The sequence below is a fragment of the Nycticebus coucang genome, chromosome 4, assembly GCF_027406575.1.
Source record: "Nycticebus coucang isolate mNycCou1 chromosome 4, mNycCou1.pri, whole genome shotgun sequence".
Lineage (NCBI taxonomy): Eukaryota > Metazoa > Chordata > Mammalia > Primates > Lorisidae > Nycticebus > Nycticebus coucang.
Genome location: NC_069783.1, coordinates 124,956,381 through 124,971,534, shown reverse-complemented (window position 1 = coordinate 124,971,534; position 15,154 = coordinate 124,956,381). Strand labels below are relative to the sequence as shown.

Below are 15,154 nucleotides of genomic sequence, written 5' to 3'. Positions count from 1 at the left end.
TGTTTGTTTTGCTAGGAACTTCTAGGACCAGCTTCAAATGGCGGGATCAGCCAGACACATGCCTATGAAGACCAGTTTGAGAGGTGATTGATGTGACTTTGTTAAATCGAGGTTGACACAGGTGCTCAGTACATGGGCACACACACTGTGCCGTATGTTTGGTCCCTAGGCAGTTGTGTGGTGCTGTATACTGGTAGGAGAGAGGAGAGACTAGATAAAAGTGCCATTCCCCCCTACTTTCACCCCCCCCCCCCCGCTTCCTGTTGTAACAGTTACTCATGAAAATAGTTCTGAACTTTCCATAACCAGTGTCCAGGAATGATAGAACTGTTGCCTAGTTCATAGGTCAGCACCATTGGCAGAAAAGCACCAATGTTTTCTGATTGATTTGTTCTTCTATGACGAGATGACCACAGGGTATAGATGCCCTCAGTGGAAGTTTATACAGTTATAAAGATGGGGGATTTTGAGGAAAAGCCACATAGATGATTAGATTATCTTTTTATTTTTGAAGGACAACTCAAGATTCATTTTACAAACCATCTTCTTGTACTTTAGGCATTGTGAGAGTGGGTTGATGAAGAACCTGGGTTTTCCCTTTAAACATATCAAAGTTCAGCTCCGTCATTTAGTAGTGGGGTCATCTTGCCCAGGTTTCTTACCCTCCCTGAGCTTTGGTTTCTCACTTGTATGCAGCACCTACCCCAGAGGTATGTAGGATTAAATGGCTTTGTGCATGTAAAGTATCTGGCACTGTGAGCACTTGGTACGCAGTTAAGAAAAAGTAGCTGCTGCTGCTCCATGCTTGATAGTAATGACTATCTTATTTTTTCCCCATTTTCCAACCTAGGGCCATCCAGGAGAGCCTCCTCACCAGCACTGAAGGCCCATGTTCTGGTGCCCCAACTGATATAAGCAGTTTTGATAGTGACTTGCAGCTAGCCATGGAGCTCTCTGCCAAAGAGCTGGAGGAACGGGAGCTCCGACTCCAGGAGGAAGAGGCTGAGCTCCAGCAAGTCTTACAGCTGTCACTCACTGACAAGTAGACCTTTCTGCCCATGGGCTGCACAAAGCAGAGGCTCTGGGCTGTCATGGATGTTGGCAACTGGGGCCCCAGGGCTAAGGGCCTGCACCTCATGTGTGTGCAGCAGATGGCAGCTGCCCTTTCTTTACCCAAGTGCAGAACCAGGGATTCCTAGGCTCACCCAGGACGCTCCCCAGGGTGGAGGGGCTGGGAATGGCAGGCCCTATCTTTAGACCATGGGGAAGAGAACACTGTCACTTCCATTAGCTGTATTGGCTTGCAGGTCACGTTTTTACTACCAGCTTTAGAAAAAAACCCAATCCCTGCAGGCTTGTAGATAAATTTTTATTAAGGAGTGATAACAAAACAAGTTATTGCAGAGTCAGGGTGCTTTTATATATGAGAGAAGCGGCAGCAGCAGCCTTTGTAGAGTGTGGTTTATGAGAGTTTGAGGCATTTCTTTACTGTTCACCAAAGAAATGGGTAATCTGTGTTGATCTACTCTTTATTTTTACCTTTATACAGGGTTTTAGGACATTATCATTATTCCCTCCTCCATCTCCATATTATTCCATTCCTTCCATCCATCCCCAGCTGAAGTTAAAGAGGAGATATGTACAGTATCTATTTTAGATTATTAACTATTTACATCAAATTAAGATATACAAATGACCGTAGCTGTTGCCTTAGCCTTAAAAATTACTAATTGTTTCAAACCGCCTCAGTCCACTTACTGAGGGATCTGATTTGAATTTATAAAGGCAATTCCTTTGAGAGCAGGATCCTTCTGGCTAAATCAAAGGCAGCTAATCCTGTCCCTGAAGGAGCAGCTAGAGCAGTGGTTCTCAACCTTCCTAATGCCATGGCCCTTTAATACAGTTCCTGTGGGTCATGAGAACTGCTGAGCTAGAGGAACCTGAGGCTTGTTCTTGAAGTGAGCAAGCTAGCCAAAGTACTAGAACAGCCTACACCAAACCTGTTCTACACCTGCCCTAGTGAAGGATTTCCACGTAAAAACCTAGGAAAACTCCATTGCATGCCCTAGTTTTACTTGAGGAAAGCTGGATTTGAAATTAGAAAAGGAGCTTAAAACAGAGTTCACTGGCTCTTCATTCTAAAGGGAAAATGATTCCACACTGCTTTTTAGAGTTCAACATCTTTCTGGATAAATATATTTTTTAACAGAATTTTTATTATTTTTAAAAGATATAAAAACAACTACTCCCATCAGTAGCAATACAAGGTTATACATTTTAACCAGATTTTCTCAGGCCTTTTTTGGATACCTTTAGTAGTTAACTATTTTGTCAAACCCTCTTGTAAATAACCATCACACAACACACAGAACTCTGTGGAATACAGCTGAGGGCACCACTCGCGCTGGCCTGTGTGTTCATTCCCATAGACTGCACTGAAATAACCTGATAAACAATATCCTCCTCTGTTTTGCATCTATTTCCTCTGTTGCGCTTCTTTTAGGATAGTTAGAGAAATATAAAGTACTGTTCCAGTTAACATGTCATACATTTAGTGTTGACGGCGAGATGTTCCTGGACACAAAAGAATTGTGCTTTTAATTCCATGTAACTGTCTGCCTTTTTTGTCATGGTCTGACCAAAATTCCTTCTGTAATACAAGGCCAGTATAGGCAACTTCACGTTTGTTTCAAATATGCAGCTTGGCATTTTTGTTTACTTGTTTACATGAAGTAAACATTTGGTGTGAAGACACAATTCTTGGGAATGGCTGCAGTTAGGCCACGTTGTTTACTCACTATGGTGAATCATAGGTAACTTCTATGTTTGCATTCCATTGCTCTGCTCCCCAAGGTCTGATTTTTCTCCCCAAGGAGTCATATAAAAAGGGACTGAGCATCATATCAACCTGTTGCAGCATTTTTCAAATACCTGTTCACTCTTAAAATGCAAATAAAGACTGCTTCCTTAGGGTGCTCATATAATATTCCAGTCTTTGAGTCTTTTCATGTTTTTTTCTAGTCGCTGGGTGCACCCACACTCCTGTTGTCTGTCAGGAGAACATTAAAACACGTCACAATGCTGTTGTATGGGATTACAAAAGTAGCATGCTGCCTTCAGCCTTCTTGGGCTGAAGTTACAGAGCCCACAGCCCCGTGTTACTCATTACAAATGGAAACTAAAAACAAGCCAGTGTTGGGTCTGCTCTGAGACTTCTCCGTGGTTTTCCTGGAGGCAGACTGGTACTTGTTGGGAAAGGGAAGCCAAGCCAACACCAAATCTCTTGAGTGAATATATCTCTCCTTTGAAGCCAGAGTGCTTTGTGAGGGTGATCTTAGAAGTTAGAGCTTCCAAACTCATTCTATACCTAAATATGTTGGTATTAAAAACAAAAAGCAGTGGCAAATAAAAATGTTTGGGTTCCAAAAATGAGGCTTTGGTATTTCCAGGAAGATGTGAAGGAGCTGCTTTGCTTTTGTCGAAAAGTAAACACCAGTACTTTGAGCCATGAGAACACCATGAAGAAAACTGTTACAGGCAGTCCCTGGTTACAAACAAGATAGGTTCTATTGGTTTGTTCTTAAATTGAATTTGTATGTAAGCTGGAACAGGTACATTTACCTATTACCTATAATAGCCCCATTCATTAAGTGTAAGTCATACATCAGTTGGATGTTTGTTACTCAGGGATTTACTGTAACAGCCTCTGTTAAGTGCAAGTTGTATGTAAGTCAGTTGTCTATAACTTGGGGACTGCCTGTATTCTTAGGCCAAAAGGTGCAACGTCAATGGATTATTTAATTTACAACCAGATAGTTTCTTACTTCAGGTTCATGAACAAGTGGCTCCTTTATCAGCAGAAATTTTAACTGGGAAACTAATGCACATTAGATACCGCTAGGTTAAAGGTAAGTAACCCTTTGTTACTAAGGGTAACAAAATTTCTAAGGTACTTTGCTCTATTAAAAAGCTGGTTACACATTGTATAATGTGGAAGAGTCTGTTCTAAATGACAGGAAAGAGAATTGTCCTGGTTCCAGCTTCCCGCTGACCACAGATGACATCAAGGAAGATGAACTTAACTATGGAAATTTCAAATGACTCTTGGTGGAGGTGATTGTCTAAAAATACAGAGGGTGCCCTCCAAATATATACACTTAACAAAGAGAAAAGCTGTATTAAAATTATAAATTATACTGATAACAAAAGTTGATTACATGTTTTTCTTTTTCCCCGGATGGAGTCTCTGTTGCCTTAGAGTATTGTGCCATCATCATAGCTCACAGCATCCTCAAATTCTTGGGCTCAAGCAGTCCTCTTTCCTTGCCTCCCACATAGCAGGGACTACAGGCATGTGCCATGACGCCCAGCTAGTTTTTTCTGTTTTTAGTAGAAGACAGGGTCTTGCTCTTGCTCAGGCTGGTCTCAAATTCCTAAGCTCAAGCAATCCTCCCATCTTGGCCTCCCAAAGTGCTTCAGGCGTGAGCTCACTGGGCCTGGCCTGAACGTAAGCCCCTCTTGTAATTGTAGAAGTCAAACGTGACTTGAGTATTACAAATTTAATAGTTTTTTTTCCCCTTAAAATGTATATATATATATATTTTTGGTACCCATGTATGGGTTTAAGACTATGGTCTAGCTGGAAATATAACATGCTAATAACATCCCAGAACCCCTAAATCACAAGCAACATGGGAAGACTTCTTTAAATAAAGTTTAGTGTTGGCTAATATAGTTTATTTTTATCTGATTGATACAAACTATCAATCAGATAAACTATCAAACTAATTGGATGTGTTCATCTGGGTACAGAAATTGCCACAATGTGGTTATGAAGTTTAGGGTTTGGCAAACACCTCCTCCTGTACCTCCAAAGATGAAGGCCAGGAAAAATAATTCCACTTCAATGTACTAGTTGAGCAGTCTTTGGTGTATAAGATTTTCAGTGTAATTCTTTCCCAGAATTGATGTTTTTATCTTAAGGCATCTCTCTGCAATAAGCCTCTTTCTACAAAGATTTGTCTTACTTTAGCATGAAATCTTATAAAAAACAGATGATAAAATTGGAATAAATATTTAGACCGAGTTTTAGATTTGTGTGTGGAATTGCAAAATTGTTTCAAAAAACTGGAATATGTGCCCGCTGCTGTTACTACTGAGCAAATGGCAAGGATTATAGGCTTGGCAAATTTTTACTGTTTCCATTTAAAATCCTAAAAATGGCAATAAATATTGTGGCAGTACATCAAAACCGGTGTTCCAGATGAGATGGTGATGTGCTTCTGGGACTGAATTCTGTCAACGCCAGATGCTATTGCCAATAACCAGGAACTTCTATGGGACAGGCCAACTGTGTTGATTCATTTATTTACATCTGTATTAGTTTTCAGATCATTGCACCTTCTCAGCAGTTAACAGTGTGTATGGCATACAGTTAAGAAAACCGAGGCTCTGGAGATATTAAGCCTGTTTTGCAACTGGAGCTAGGATAAGAATCTAGGTCTTCTAACGCCTGGCCTAGCGTTAGAGTTTGATTATGGCTTTGCCTTGAGTCAAGGGTGTTATTTCACATTATGAACTTAGAATTTCACTTCATAGCACTTCCTTAAGAGATTAGATCAGATTCAGACATACATGCATTTCAAACACTTTGGGAAATAATTACTAGAATACCATAATTTTACTTTAATATTTTTTTGCTCAAAAGCACAGAACAGCAAACATTTCAATGGCTCGTTACAAAAACCAAATTCTTCAGTTAAACAGTTACAGTATTCCACATCAGTTATTTCACATTAAGTACAGGTTAACAAAAATAAAGAAGTCAGTGCTGTGCTTAAATGGAACATAAAGTTAAGGTCCCAGAAGCACCTTAAAATAAATATTGATAAGCACTTTATAAGTACAAAAGTATTTCAATAGGGGAAAAAAATCCAGTTCACCAACAGTGCAAAATAATAGCAGCTTTTAACAAGTTGAGATTACATCTGTGTAAACAGACACTCCAGCACAGAGCACATGCACTTCCTGGTTAAGCCCTTCTCACCCTGGGCTGAAAGGAGCTCCTGCTGAGCTATTAGATTCCAAATCTGAAAAGCTACCAAAAGTTTAGGCTGTGGGCTGGAAGGTCTTAAGTACAGAACAGGCGGAGATCAATGTGTCTGAGCAGGATGGAGTTCTTTTTCAGATGGGCCAACTAATAATACTTTCAGTCCATCTCCAGAGCCTTTCAGGCCAAGGGTACATGCAGTAACCTGATGGGACCCTGATTTCAGTGGGGGCACTTGTGTGCAGAGGTGAGGAGAGACAGTCTAAGTTCCCCATGCTGATATTGCAACCAGAGCATTATAGCCCACCTCAGAGGAAAGGAAAACCATTTCTGATCCTTAACCCGTTGTGACTGAGTGGTTCTCGATAGAGAATGTCTACAAGGTAAGTCTTCCTCTTGTTAATATTTTCAACAATTAATGATTAGTCTTTTCCAGTGTGGTTCTTAAAACACAGGGTTATGTTTTCTTTCTTATGAGCACTCCATCTTTACACTGAACCTTGGGTTTCAGGTTTTTTAACAAGCACAGCTAACAAAAAAGAAACACTGCGAGGCAGACTCGGTGGCCTATTATTTGCATTACAGGATTAGGAAAAAATAATTGCTAATTGATGTTTTTTCTAAATAATTTAGCATTTACCAATTGTCTGGACCAAAGGTCAGTTCTAAGTAGGAAAGTTCAGATTCCAACTTCTCCACTGGCCCATGTGCAACACAACTTATCCTGTTCCCTAGTACTCGTGGAAGAACTTGTTTGCTTGGCTGTCACCGACGCCGGATGGGCTTGTAGACACAAAATGCCAAAAGGATGACGGTCACCAGCAGGATGCTGAAAATGGTTCCCATCAACACTGCAAAGGGAAAACAGGTTACCTCATAATGGCAGCTCCAGGTTCTGGAATTCATCCATTTGTTGACAATGATTTAGCAAAAGCCACTTGCTGCCAGCCACTGTGTTGGGTAGTGGGCAAACAGCAGTGAATAGTCCCTTTTTTGAGTTGTCTCCATATATGTTGGGGAAAGAAATGAGTATTTCACATAGCCACAAAGAAAACAGTAATGTGCCAGGGAGGAGAGGGAGAAGTAACAAAAAGCAGGGCAGTGGAGGAAGAATCTGAGGAGTCCTTATGAGAGGAGCAACCTAGCCACATGACACTCTGCAGGGAGAGGGCACAGGCCCATGAGGATCATCAAAGGGTCTTGAGGCCAGAACAAGCCTGCACACTCAACAGAAAAGAGACAAGCAGGGAAGGAGGCCAGAGAGGAAGGCTGGAGCCAGTTTATGCAGGGCCTTCATGACCATGAAGGAAATAGGATTTTATTGTAAGTTTATTTTATTATTATTATTTTTTTTTTTTTTGAGACAGAGTCTCACTACGCCCTCGGTAGTGTTAGAGTGCCGTAGTATCATGGCTCACAGCAACCTCAAACTCTAGGGCTTAAGCAATTCTCTTGCCTCAGTCTCCCAAGTAGCCACAATGCCTGGCTACTTTTTTCTTGTTGTAGTTGTCCTTGTTTGATAGGCTGGGGCAGGGTTGGAATCCACCAGCCCCAGTGTATGTGGCTGGCGCCCTAACCGCTGAGCTATAGGTGCTGAGCCAATTTTATTATAAGTTTATTTTTTTGGTAGAGACAGAGTCTCAGTTTATCACCCGCAGTAGAGTGCCGTGGCGTCACACAGCTCAAAGCAACCTCCAACTCCTGGGCTTAGGCGATCCTCTTACCTCAGTCTCCTGAGTAGCTGGCACTACAGGTGCCCGCCACAAAGCCTGGCTATTTTTTTGTTGAAGTTTGGCCCGGGGCCGGTTTGAACCAACCACCCTCAGTATATGGGGCTGGTGCTCTACCCACTGAACCACAGGCGCCATCCTATTATAAGTTTAAAGAGAAGCCATTGGAGTGTTGTAGGCGAAGTCTGACATATCTGATTTAGTTGGGAAAAAGATCCCTCTGGTTGCTATGTGGAGAACCATCCCATTAAAGGGGAATACGGATGGTAGCATGGAACCCAACCATACCTTTAATGTCATTAAAAAAAATGGAGATGTAATTAGTCTCTAGATGAGCCTTGACAAGGACCTTGGGAGTTGATTTACATCTAAAATTTTCAAGGTGCTTGGGTAAGAACCAAACCTACAAGTGATTTGTGAAGTTGAGCCCTGTTGGTACAGGATAAGGACCTTAAGCTTTAAACTACTAACATAAATAACCAGCAACTTGTTAGATTTCTTCAACAGCAGTAGTGATGTGCAATCTTGTTTCTATGACTATCTCAGAGATCTTGAGAAGCATTTAAAATGATGTTATCTTTAACAAGTAAATGTACATTTTTAAGTACTTTTAAGTAATGTGGATCCATCCCAGGCTCCAGCTGGGGCATAACCATGGTTCTTCTCCAGTTTGATTACCGTTCCTCTGAAAAACCAAGATTTGACCATGGTTTTATTTAAATCAGTAATTTTGGAGTATCTGTGACCCCACCTTCTACACTCAACCCAGTTATTATTTAAAAACTGACTATACAAAAAGATCATCTTTTTTTGGTGACTGAGGAGGAGGAAGGAAGAAAAAGGTGACAAGTGTGTCATAACTCCAGAAGGCCAGAAGTAATTTTAAGGTCTCTGTTAAACAAAATCTATGACTTAATGTCATGGCTCAAAATTGGCCTTGTTAACGAAATACCTGACCTAATTTTCAAAAGTCCCAAATTCAGAGTTTCTAATGTTCTGACTCCAGCTGGAGTTAAGGCTGTCTTATTCCATTTAAGCCATTTTCTTGAATTTTGCATTTTTGAAGGGCTCTGAAAAAAAAGAAAACTCCCAAAGTACGAACGCAGGAGACTGGAAATCTGCTTTAAAAAAATATAAAAGAGGGCGGCGCCTGTGGCTCAGTCAGTAAGGCGCCGGCCCCATATACCGAGGGTGGCGGGTTCAAGCTCGGCCCCGGCTGAACTGCAACCAAAAAATAGCTGGGTGTTGTGGTGGGCGCCTGTAGTCCCAGCTACTGGGGAGGCTGAGGCATGAGAATCGCTTAAGCCCGGGAGTTGGAGGTTGCTGTGAGCTGTGTGATGCCATGGCACTCTACTGTGGGCAATAAAGTGAGACTCTGTCTCTACAAAAAAAAAAAAATCAAAACATAAAAGAGCTTAAAACCATGCATTATTAAGTACACAATATCCATTTGGATCGCTATCCATCTGGGGCTTGACTCAATCTTTCTTACCCCTGCCTGTACTTTGCATGTAGTGTCAGTTGCCTGAATGGCAGGCCCAGACAGAACCTTAAAAGACTATTTCAGTCCATCCCAATAGTCACTTCTCATCATTAAGTCTCATTTTCTGCATCCATAAAATGGGACAAATGAAACCTATCTCACAAGGGCTCCCTGGGGCCTAAATATGGTTACCTTTGAGAGTGCTCAACAGGGTAACAAGCACATGATAAATGAAAGCCATTACTATCACCAAGACAAGCAGCACAGCAAAGCAGTGAAGAATTTACGGTTGGGGGTCAGACCCTGTGTCTGTGTCTGTCCTATGTGACCTCATCAGTTATTCTACCTTTCTGTGTTTGTTTCCTCTTCTACAGAGGTTTAAAAAAAAATGTCCACTGCACAAGATTGTTTAGGGCAGTGTTTTCAAACTATGTGGTAAATGACGGCTTGGCGCCCGTACCTCAGTGGTTAAGGGCACAGGCCACATACACTGGGGATGGCGGGTTTGAACCCGGCCTGGGCCTACTAAACAACAAGGACAACTACAACAAAAAAATAGCTGGGTGTTGTGGCGGGCACCTATAGTCCCAACTACTTGGGAGACTGAGACAAGAGAATTGCTTGAGCCCAAGAGTTTAAGGTTGCTGTGAGCTGTGACGCCACGGCATCTACCCAGGGCAACATAGTAAGACTCTGTCTTAAAAAACAAACAAACAAACAAAAAAACTATGTGACTAGTTTTTAGCGTTAAGTTGTTTGTTTTGAAAGCCTTAAGTAGTACTGTTCTACATCTGTGGTTCTCAACCAGGGGGATTTTGTCCCCAGTGGACATTTGGCAATATATAGAGGCATTTTGATTACCTTGGAGTTATGGGGTGCTACTGGAATCTAGAGGCAAAGGCTGGGGATGCCACTAAATCTTACAGTGCTTGGGATAGCCCCTCACATTTCCCTGAAAAAGAATCTTTTATCCAATAGGTTAGTAGTATCCAAGTTGAGAAACACTGTTCTAAAGGATTAAATGTGATAATGCGAGGAAACTACTTAGCAGAATGCTAGGTACAGAACGACATTTGAGTTCACGTAGCACAGAGTCAGGATAATCCAGAAATGATATTACAGGCCACTCTGTAGATATATGGATGAATTAAAGTGGGAAAGGATGACTTTGACAAGAGGCACATTTATTGCGGAAATTTGTTAAGCGTTAAGCCTCAGGGCTCCTTTTAAAGCACGTGCACACACATATGTGTATGTGCGTTGAAGAGATTCACTCAAAACTTGTTTCAAGCCTCATAAAACCTAGCTTCTAGTAATGGCCCGTAAGCCTTCCTAGCTGTGTAATCTTTTTTTTTTTTTTTTTTTTGAGACAGAGTCTCACTTTGTCACTTACGGTAGACTGCCGTGCCGTCGTGGCTCACAGCAACCACCAACTATTGGGCACAAGCGATTCTTTTGCCTCAGCCTCTCAAGTAGCTGGGACTCCAGGCGCCCGCCATAACGCCCGGCTTTTTTTTAGAGAATGGGTCTCGCTCTTGCTCAGGCTGGACTCGAATGTGTGAGCTCAGGACAATCCATCCCCCAGGCGTGAGCCACCGCGTCAGGCCCTAGTTGTGTAATCTTAAGCAAATAACTTCACCATTCTGAGCTTCAGTTTTCTTATCTGAAAATAGTGTTGAAAAATTGCACCTTTCTCACTAAGCAACTGCAGGGCTCAAAGGAATTCGCGTATACAAAGCGCCTAGCCCAACACGTTCTATATGAGAAATGCATAACAACGGTTGTTACTGAAGAATATGCCCCACAGAGACGAGGGAACCCAAACTGCGGATCCCAGTTTGTTCATGTGCAACCGAGAGCCTAAAGTGTAAAGCGCAGGCCTTCTGTCCCTTAGTCGCGGGGCTCCCTGAGAGTCTCCGCCTACACCCCCCGACCCCCCGCCTTCACAAAGCCCACCACCTGACCCGTCCGCCCGGGCGCGCCAGGCTCCGGCTTTACAGAGCCGCGGCAGCGTAGGTCTCATCCACCTCCCGCCTGCCAGAGGTCGCTCACCCAGGTTCTGCCCGCGCAGCACTACGTACGGCCGGCTCCGCTCGGGCGGATCTTCGGGGCTTGGGGCCTCCGCCGGCACCAACAAAAGGCTGCACAGGCCAAAGTACAGCCACTTTAACACTGAACGCATCATCTTCCCAGCTAGCTGTGGCAGAGAGACCACTTCCGCCACAAGCCCCTCCCTCGTAGCCGTACGTGCCCGCCTTCCGTCGCAGCCTCCGCCCGCGGGGCGCACGGCGTTGCCAAGGTAACAGTACACCCGGGCTGAAGTTCCTCCCCTACCCAAGGTTCGTTCCGCATTAATGTTCCTTCGAAACTGATGTTTCCCTTCGGACCAACTTTCCTCTGCGATCAACGTTCCGCCCGGGGCAACGTTCCAACCGTTCTGCTACGGCGAACGTCCCCTCATTCTTCGGGCTGAAGGAGGACATCTCTAGACGTCACATAAGTCCATTTTGGACCTAGTGAAGATTTTTTTTTTTTAAACAAATCCCTGCATTTTCTTATTAAATCTCCACCACAAGCCCGAGAAATAGACACTGTATTCCCATTTTACAAATGCCAGCTTCTCGGGGAGCCTTCACCTGGACATCCTTTTATAAAATTGCAACCCTTCTTCTCCCTCAATGTACACACTCCCTGCCCTCATTCTCTCTTTTATCTTGCTTCCGCCCCTGCTAGACGCAATCACCATTTACCTTTTACGTTTAACGTACGGTTTCTTAGTACCTCTGTAAAGTCCACAAAGGCAGCGGTTTTGTTCTCGCTCACTGCTCTGTCCCTGAGACTGGAGGAGTAGCATATTATGTTCCATAAATGTTTGCTGAAGAAGTGAGGAAACTGAGATTAGTTATTAAGTGTTTGGCCCAATGGTACACACAGCGATGGAACTGGAATTTGATCCAAGCATAATTCGGAATCTGGAGGCTTTATCGCTTCGCACAATGCTTCACCTCATTGTTGAGGCTTGATCTGTAGATTAACTACCTGATGATGGATGTACGATTCAAAGAAAGACATAGAAAATGTTCTGCCAACTCTAGATGGTTATGCCACTCCTTTTCCCTCATGTAACTTCCAGTCTAGCTCGGAAGACAAATATTTAACAAACGACCACATGGAGAATTATATAATTCAAAACTGATAGATGCTATAAAGAAAAATAATAACAACAGGGTGGTGAGGTTCGGCATTGGGGAAGCATATTTCCATAAAGCTGGTGGATTTTCTCTGTAGAGATCTAGTCCTGGCAACTGGTGGAATATAGGGCATGAAAAGAAGCTCTGCCTTAGAGGAGGAAGGAGAAGGGAGGTCGGAGAAAGCTTCTCTTTAGACAATAACGAGGTCCTGACTCATTAACTTCTCTTAGAGATTTTTCCAAGTGGGCCAGTCAATTCATGCTTTTATTGCTGGGTTCATGATGTCTATAAAAGTAAAGGTAGGTGGGAAGGCATAGAGACAAGGCTTCCAATCCTCCTTTGCTGCCTGCTACATCGCCTCTTTAAACCTCAGTATCTGCATCTAGAAAATAGGAATGATAAGAAGGGAATTGAGGTAGAGAGCAGGACGTCCGGCTTCCAGCTCGGAACTTCAGTACTGCTGGCAACCAAAGAGAGAATTAAATATGGGTGATATTGAGAAAGGCAAGAAGATTTTTGTTCAGAAGTGTGCCCAGTGCCATACTGTGGAAAAAGGAGGCAAGCACAAGACTGGGCCAAATCTCCATGGTCTCTTTGGGAGGAAGACAGGTCAGCCTTCTGGCTTCTCTTACACAGACGCCAGTAAGAACAAAGGCATAACCTGGGGAGAGGATACACTGATGGAGTATTTGGAGAATCCCAAGAAGTACATCCCTGGAACAAAAATGATCTTCGCTGGCATTAAGAAGAAGGGAGAAAGGGCAGACTTGATAGCTTATCTCAAAAAAGCTACAAATGAGTAATAGACGGCCATTGCCTTATTTATTACAAAAGAGAAATATCTCACGGCTTTTTTTTTTTATGTGTACCAATATTTGATTGGTCTCATTTACCAGAATTCAGATCATGAATGAGTGACAGAATATTTTTGTTGGAAAGTCCCGGTTTAATTAAGACTGGCTTGTGGTTAAATGAATATGATCGGTTTTTTGGATTTTGATAGTGATTCCAGTTCAGTAAATGCATCACTGTTTTCCATTTCTAAAGATATGTTCAGATTTAATTAGCGATGTTTACCTTTCACAAAGATAGTAAATTGCCATCCCAAAGCCTATTGAAGATTGGTTTTATATTAAGATTTATATAACTGATTATGTGAAATCCCCTCACTGTCTCAGAACCAAGCAAGACTCACTGTGTTTTAATTGGTGTTCATTAGTCTGTTAAAGGTGAGGGCTGGAGAGAAGGTAGCAATGTTTGCTTTGTACTTTTGATCTTTATTACGCCAATATAATTTCCCTGGGTCTACTAAAAAGAAAAAAAAAAAAAAGAAGGGAATTGACTTCTGAGTTGTTAAAGGATTGAATGAGATAATGCATGTAACCAACATTACACATTGTAAGTGATCTATTTGTTAGCTATTAATATTATTCTTCTGGTTAATATGTCTTAGAAAAGTGGGTTTGGAATGAACCCTACAAATCATGTAGTCTAATAGTTTGTGGATTGTTGAAGTACCTCATTTAATCTTTCTTCTGCAGCCCATCATTTAACTATTTCCCATTCAAAATACCCTCAATAAAAAGATGAGAAAAAGAAACAAAAGGAGGATGCCATTTTTTAAAGAGAATGTGTTATGTGTAGTTACACTACAGGCACTCTGATAGTCTTTCTTTTTCTGCTACAGTATTTTTGCTGTTCTTTTTGCCTTCAGTGCCCTTCTTTGAGAACTGTACATGGCAGACCTCTGCACATCGCTACTGAGGCCTCAGTCTGGAATTGCTCTTTCTTGATGTCTTAAAGCAGCCTCTGCAACCACTCATCTTCACAACCCTTGTCTTCCCTTCTGTACAGTTCTCAGCACTATGTGTATTTTTGTTCTTTCATTTTTCCATTGTTGTCTGTTCTCCCACTTACCTGTGAACTACATGAAGGCAAGGCAATGTCTGGTTTACTCTGTCTGTGGTGCCAGAAGAGTGCTTGGAAAAGAAGAGTATCCTCAAAATTTATTGAGTGGATATGGAGAAATCCTGTTAAGTAAGTAACAGCGAAACATGTTGTTTAAAAAAGCCTCAGCGACTAGGGCACCAGCCACATACACTGGAGCTGGCGGATTTGAATCCAGCCCAGGCCTGCCAAACAGCAATGACAACTACAACCAAAAAATAGTTGGGCATTGTGGTGGGTGCCTGTAGTCCCAGCTACTTGGGAGGCTGAGGCAAGAGAATCGCTTAAGCCCAAGAGTTAGAGGTTGCTGTGAGCTGTGATGCCACAGCACTCTACCCAGGGCGACATAGTGAGACTCTGTCTCAAAAAAAAAAAAAAGGCTGAGGAGGCCATTCCTGTAATCCTAGCACTCTGACAGGCTGAGGCAGGTGGATTGTTTGAGCTCATAAGTTTGAGACCAGCCTGAGTAAGAGTGAGATCCAATCTCTATTAAAAATAGAAAAAAATTAGCCAAACATTGTGGCAGGTGCTTGTAGTCCTAGCTACTCAGGAGGCTTAGACAAGAGGATCACTTGAGCCCAAAAGTTTGAAATTGCCCTGTTACCATGACACTCTACTGAGGGTGACAGAGTGAGACTGTCTCAAAAAAAAAAAAAAATGAGGGAGGAAAAAATAAAAATATGATATAAAAACGAGCTTGTTTTCTCCATTTAAAAATTTCACATATATTTGTACATTTTTTAAATGGTAGACC

The 15,154-nt window shown here is 42.3% G+C and overlaps 3 protein-coding genes across 5 annotated transcripts in view; 2 read left to right on the top strand and 1 right to left on the bottom strand.

Moving 5' to 3' along the window:
- ANKRD13A (ankyrin repeat domain 13A) overlaps positions 1-4,208 on the top strand; it is a 41,253-nt gene extending 37,045 nt beyond the window's left edge. For all 3 annotated transcript variants that reach the window (XM_053590048.1, XM_053590047.1, XM_053590046.1), the window contains 2 exons: positions 16-83; positions 851-4,208. In XM_053590048.1, the coding sequence (XP_053446023.1) occupies positions 16-83; positions 851-1,046 (264 nt within the window). In that variant the 3' untranslated portion in view covers positions 1,047-4,208. The remainder of the gene's footprint in view (positions 1-15; positions 84-850) is intronic.
- Positions 4,209-4,782: 574 nt separating this feature from the next.
- Positions 4,783-11,495, bottom strand: C4H12orf76 (chromosome 4 C12orf76 homolog). Its single transcript, XM_053590058.1, has 2 exons — positions 11,315-11,495; positions 4,783-6,900 (listed from the first exon to the last, which is right to left on the bottom strand). The coding sequence occupies exons 1-2, from the start codon at positions 11,445-11,447 to the stop codon at positions 6,815-6,817; spliced, it is 219 nt and encodes a 72-aa protein (XP_053446033.1). The 5' UTR covers positions 11,448-11,495; the 3' UTR covers positions 4,783-6,814.
- Positions 11,496-12,925: 1,430 nt separating this feature from the next.
- On the top strand, positions 12,926-13,332 carry LOC128584834 (cytochrome c, somatic-like). The gene has a single exon (XM_053590056.1). It carries the CDS (start codon positions 12,939-12,941, stop codon positions 13,254-13,256), a length of 318 nt encoding a protein of 105 aa, XP_053446031.1. The 5' UTR covers positions 12,926-12,938; the 3' UTR covers positions 13,257-13,332.
- The last annotated feature ends 1,822 nt before the right edge of the window (positions 13,333-15,154 follow it).

What these genes read in the sequence shown, in the direction of transcription:
- C4H12orf76 (XM_053590058.1), bottom strand. Translation starts at nt 11,447, where the DNA reads ATGATGCGTTCAGTGTTAAAGTGGCTGTACTTTGGCCTGTGCAGCCTT. An exon ending in GCTGCGCGGGCAGAACCTGG is followed by an intron (nt 6,901 to 11,314) that starts GTGAGCGACCTC and finishes TTCCCTTTGCAG; the next exon opens with TGTTGATGGGAACCATTTTC.
- LOC128584834 (XM_053590056.1), top strand. Translation starts at nt 12,939, where the DNA reads ATGGGTGATATTGAGAAAGGCAAGAAGATTTTTGTTCAGAAGTGTGCC.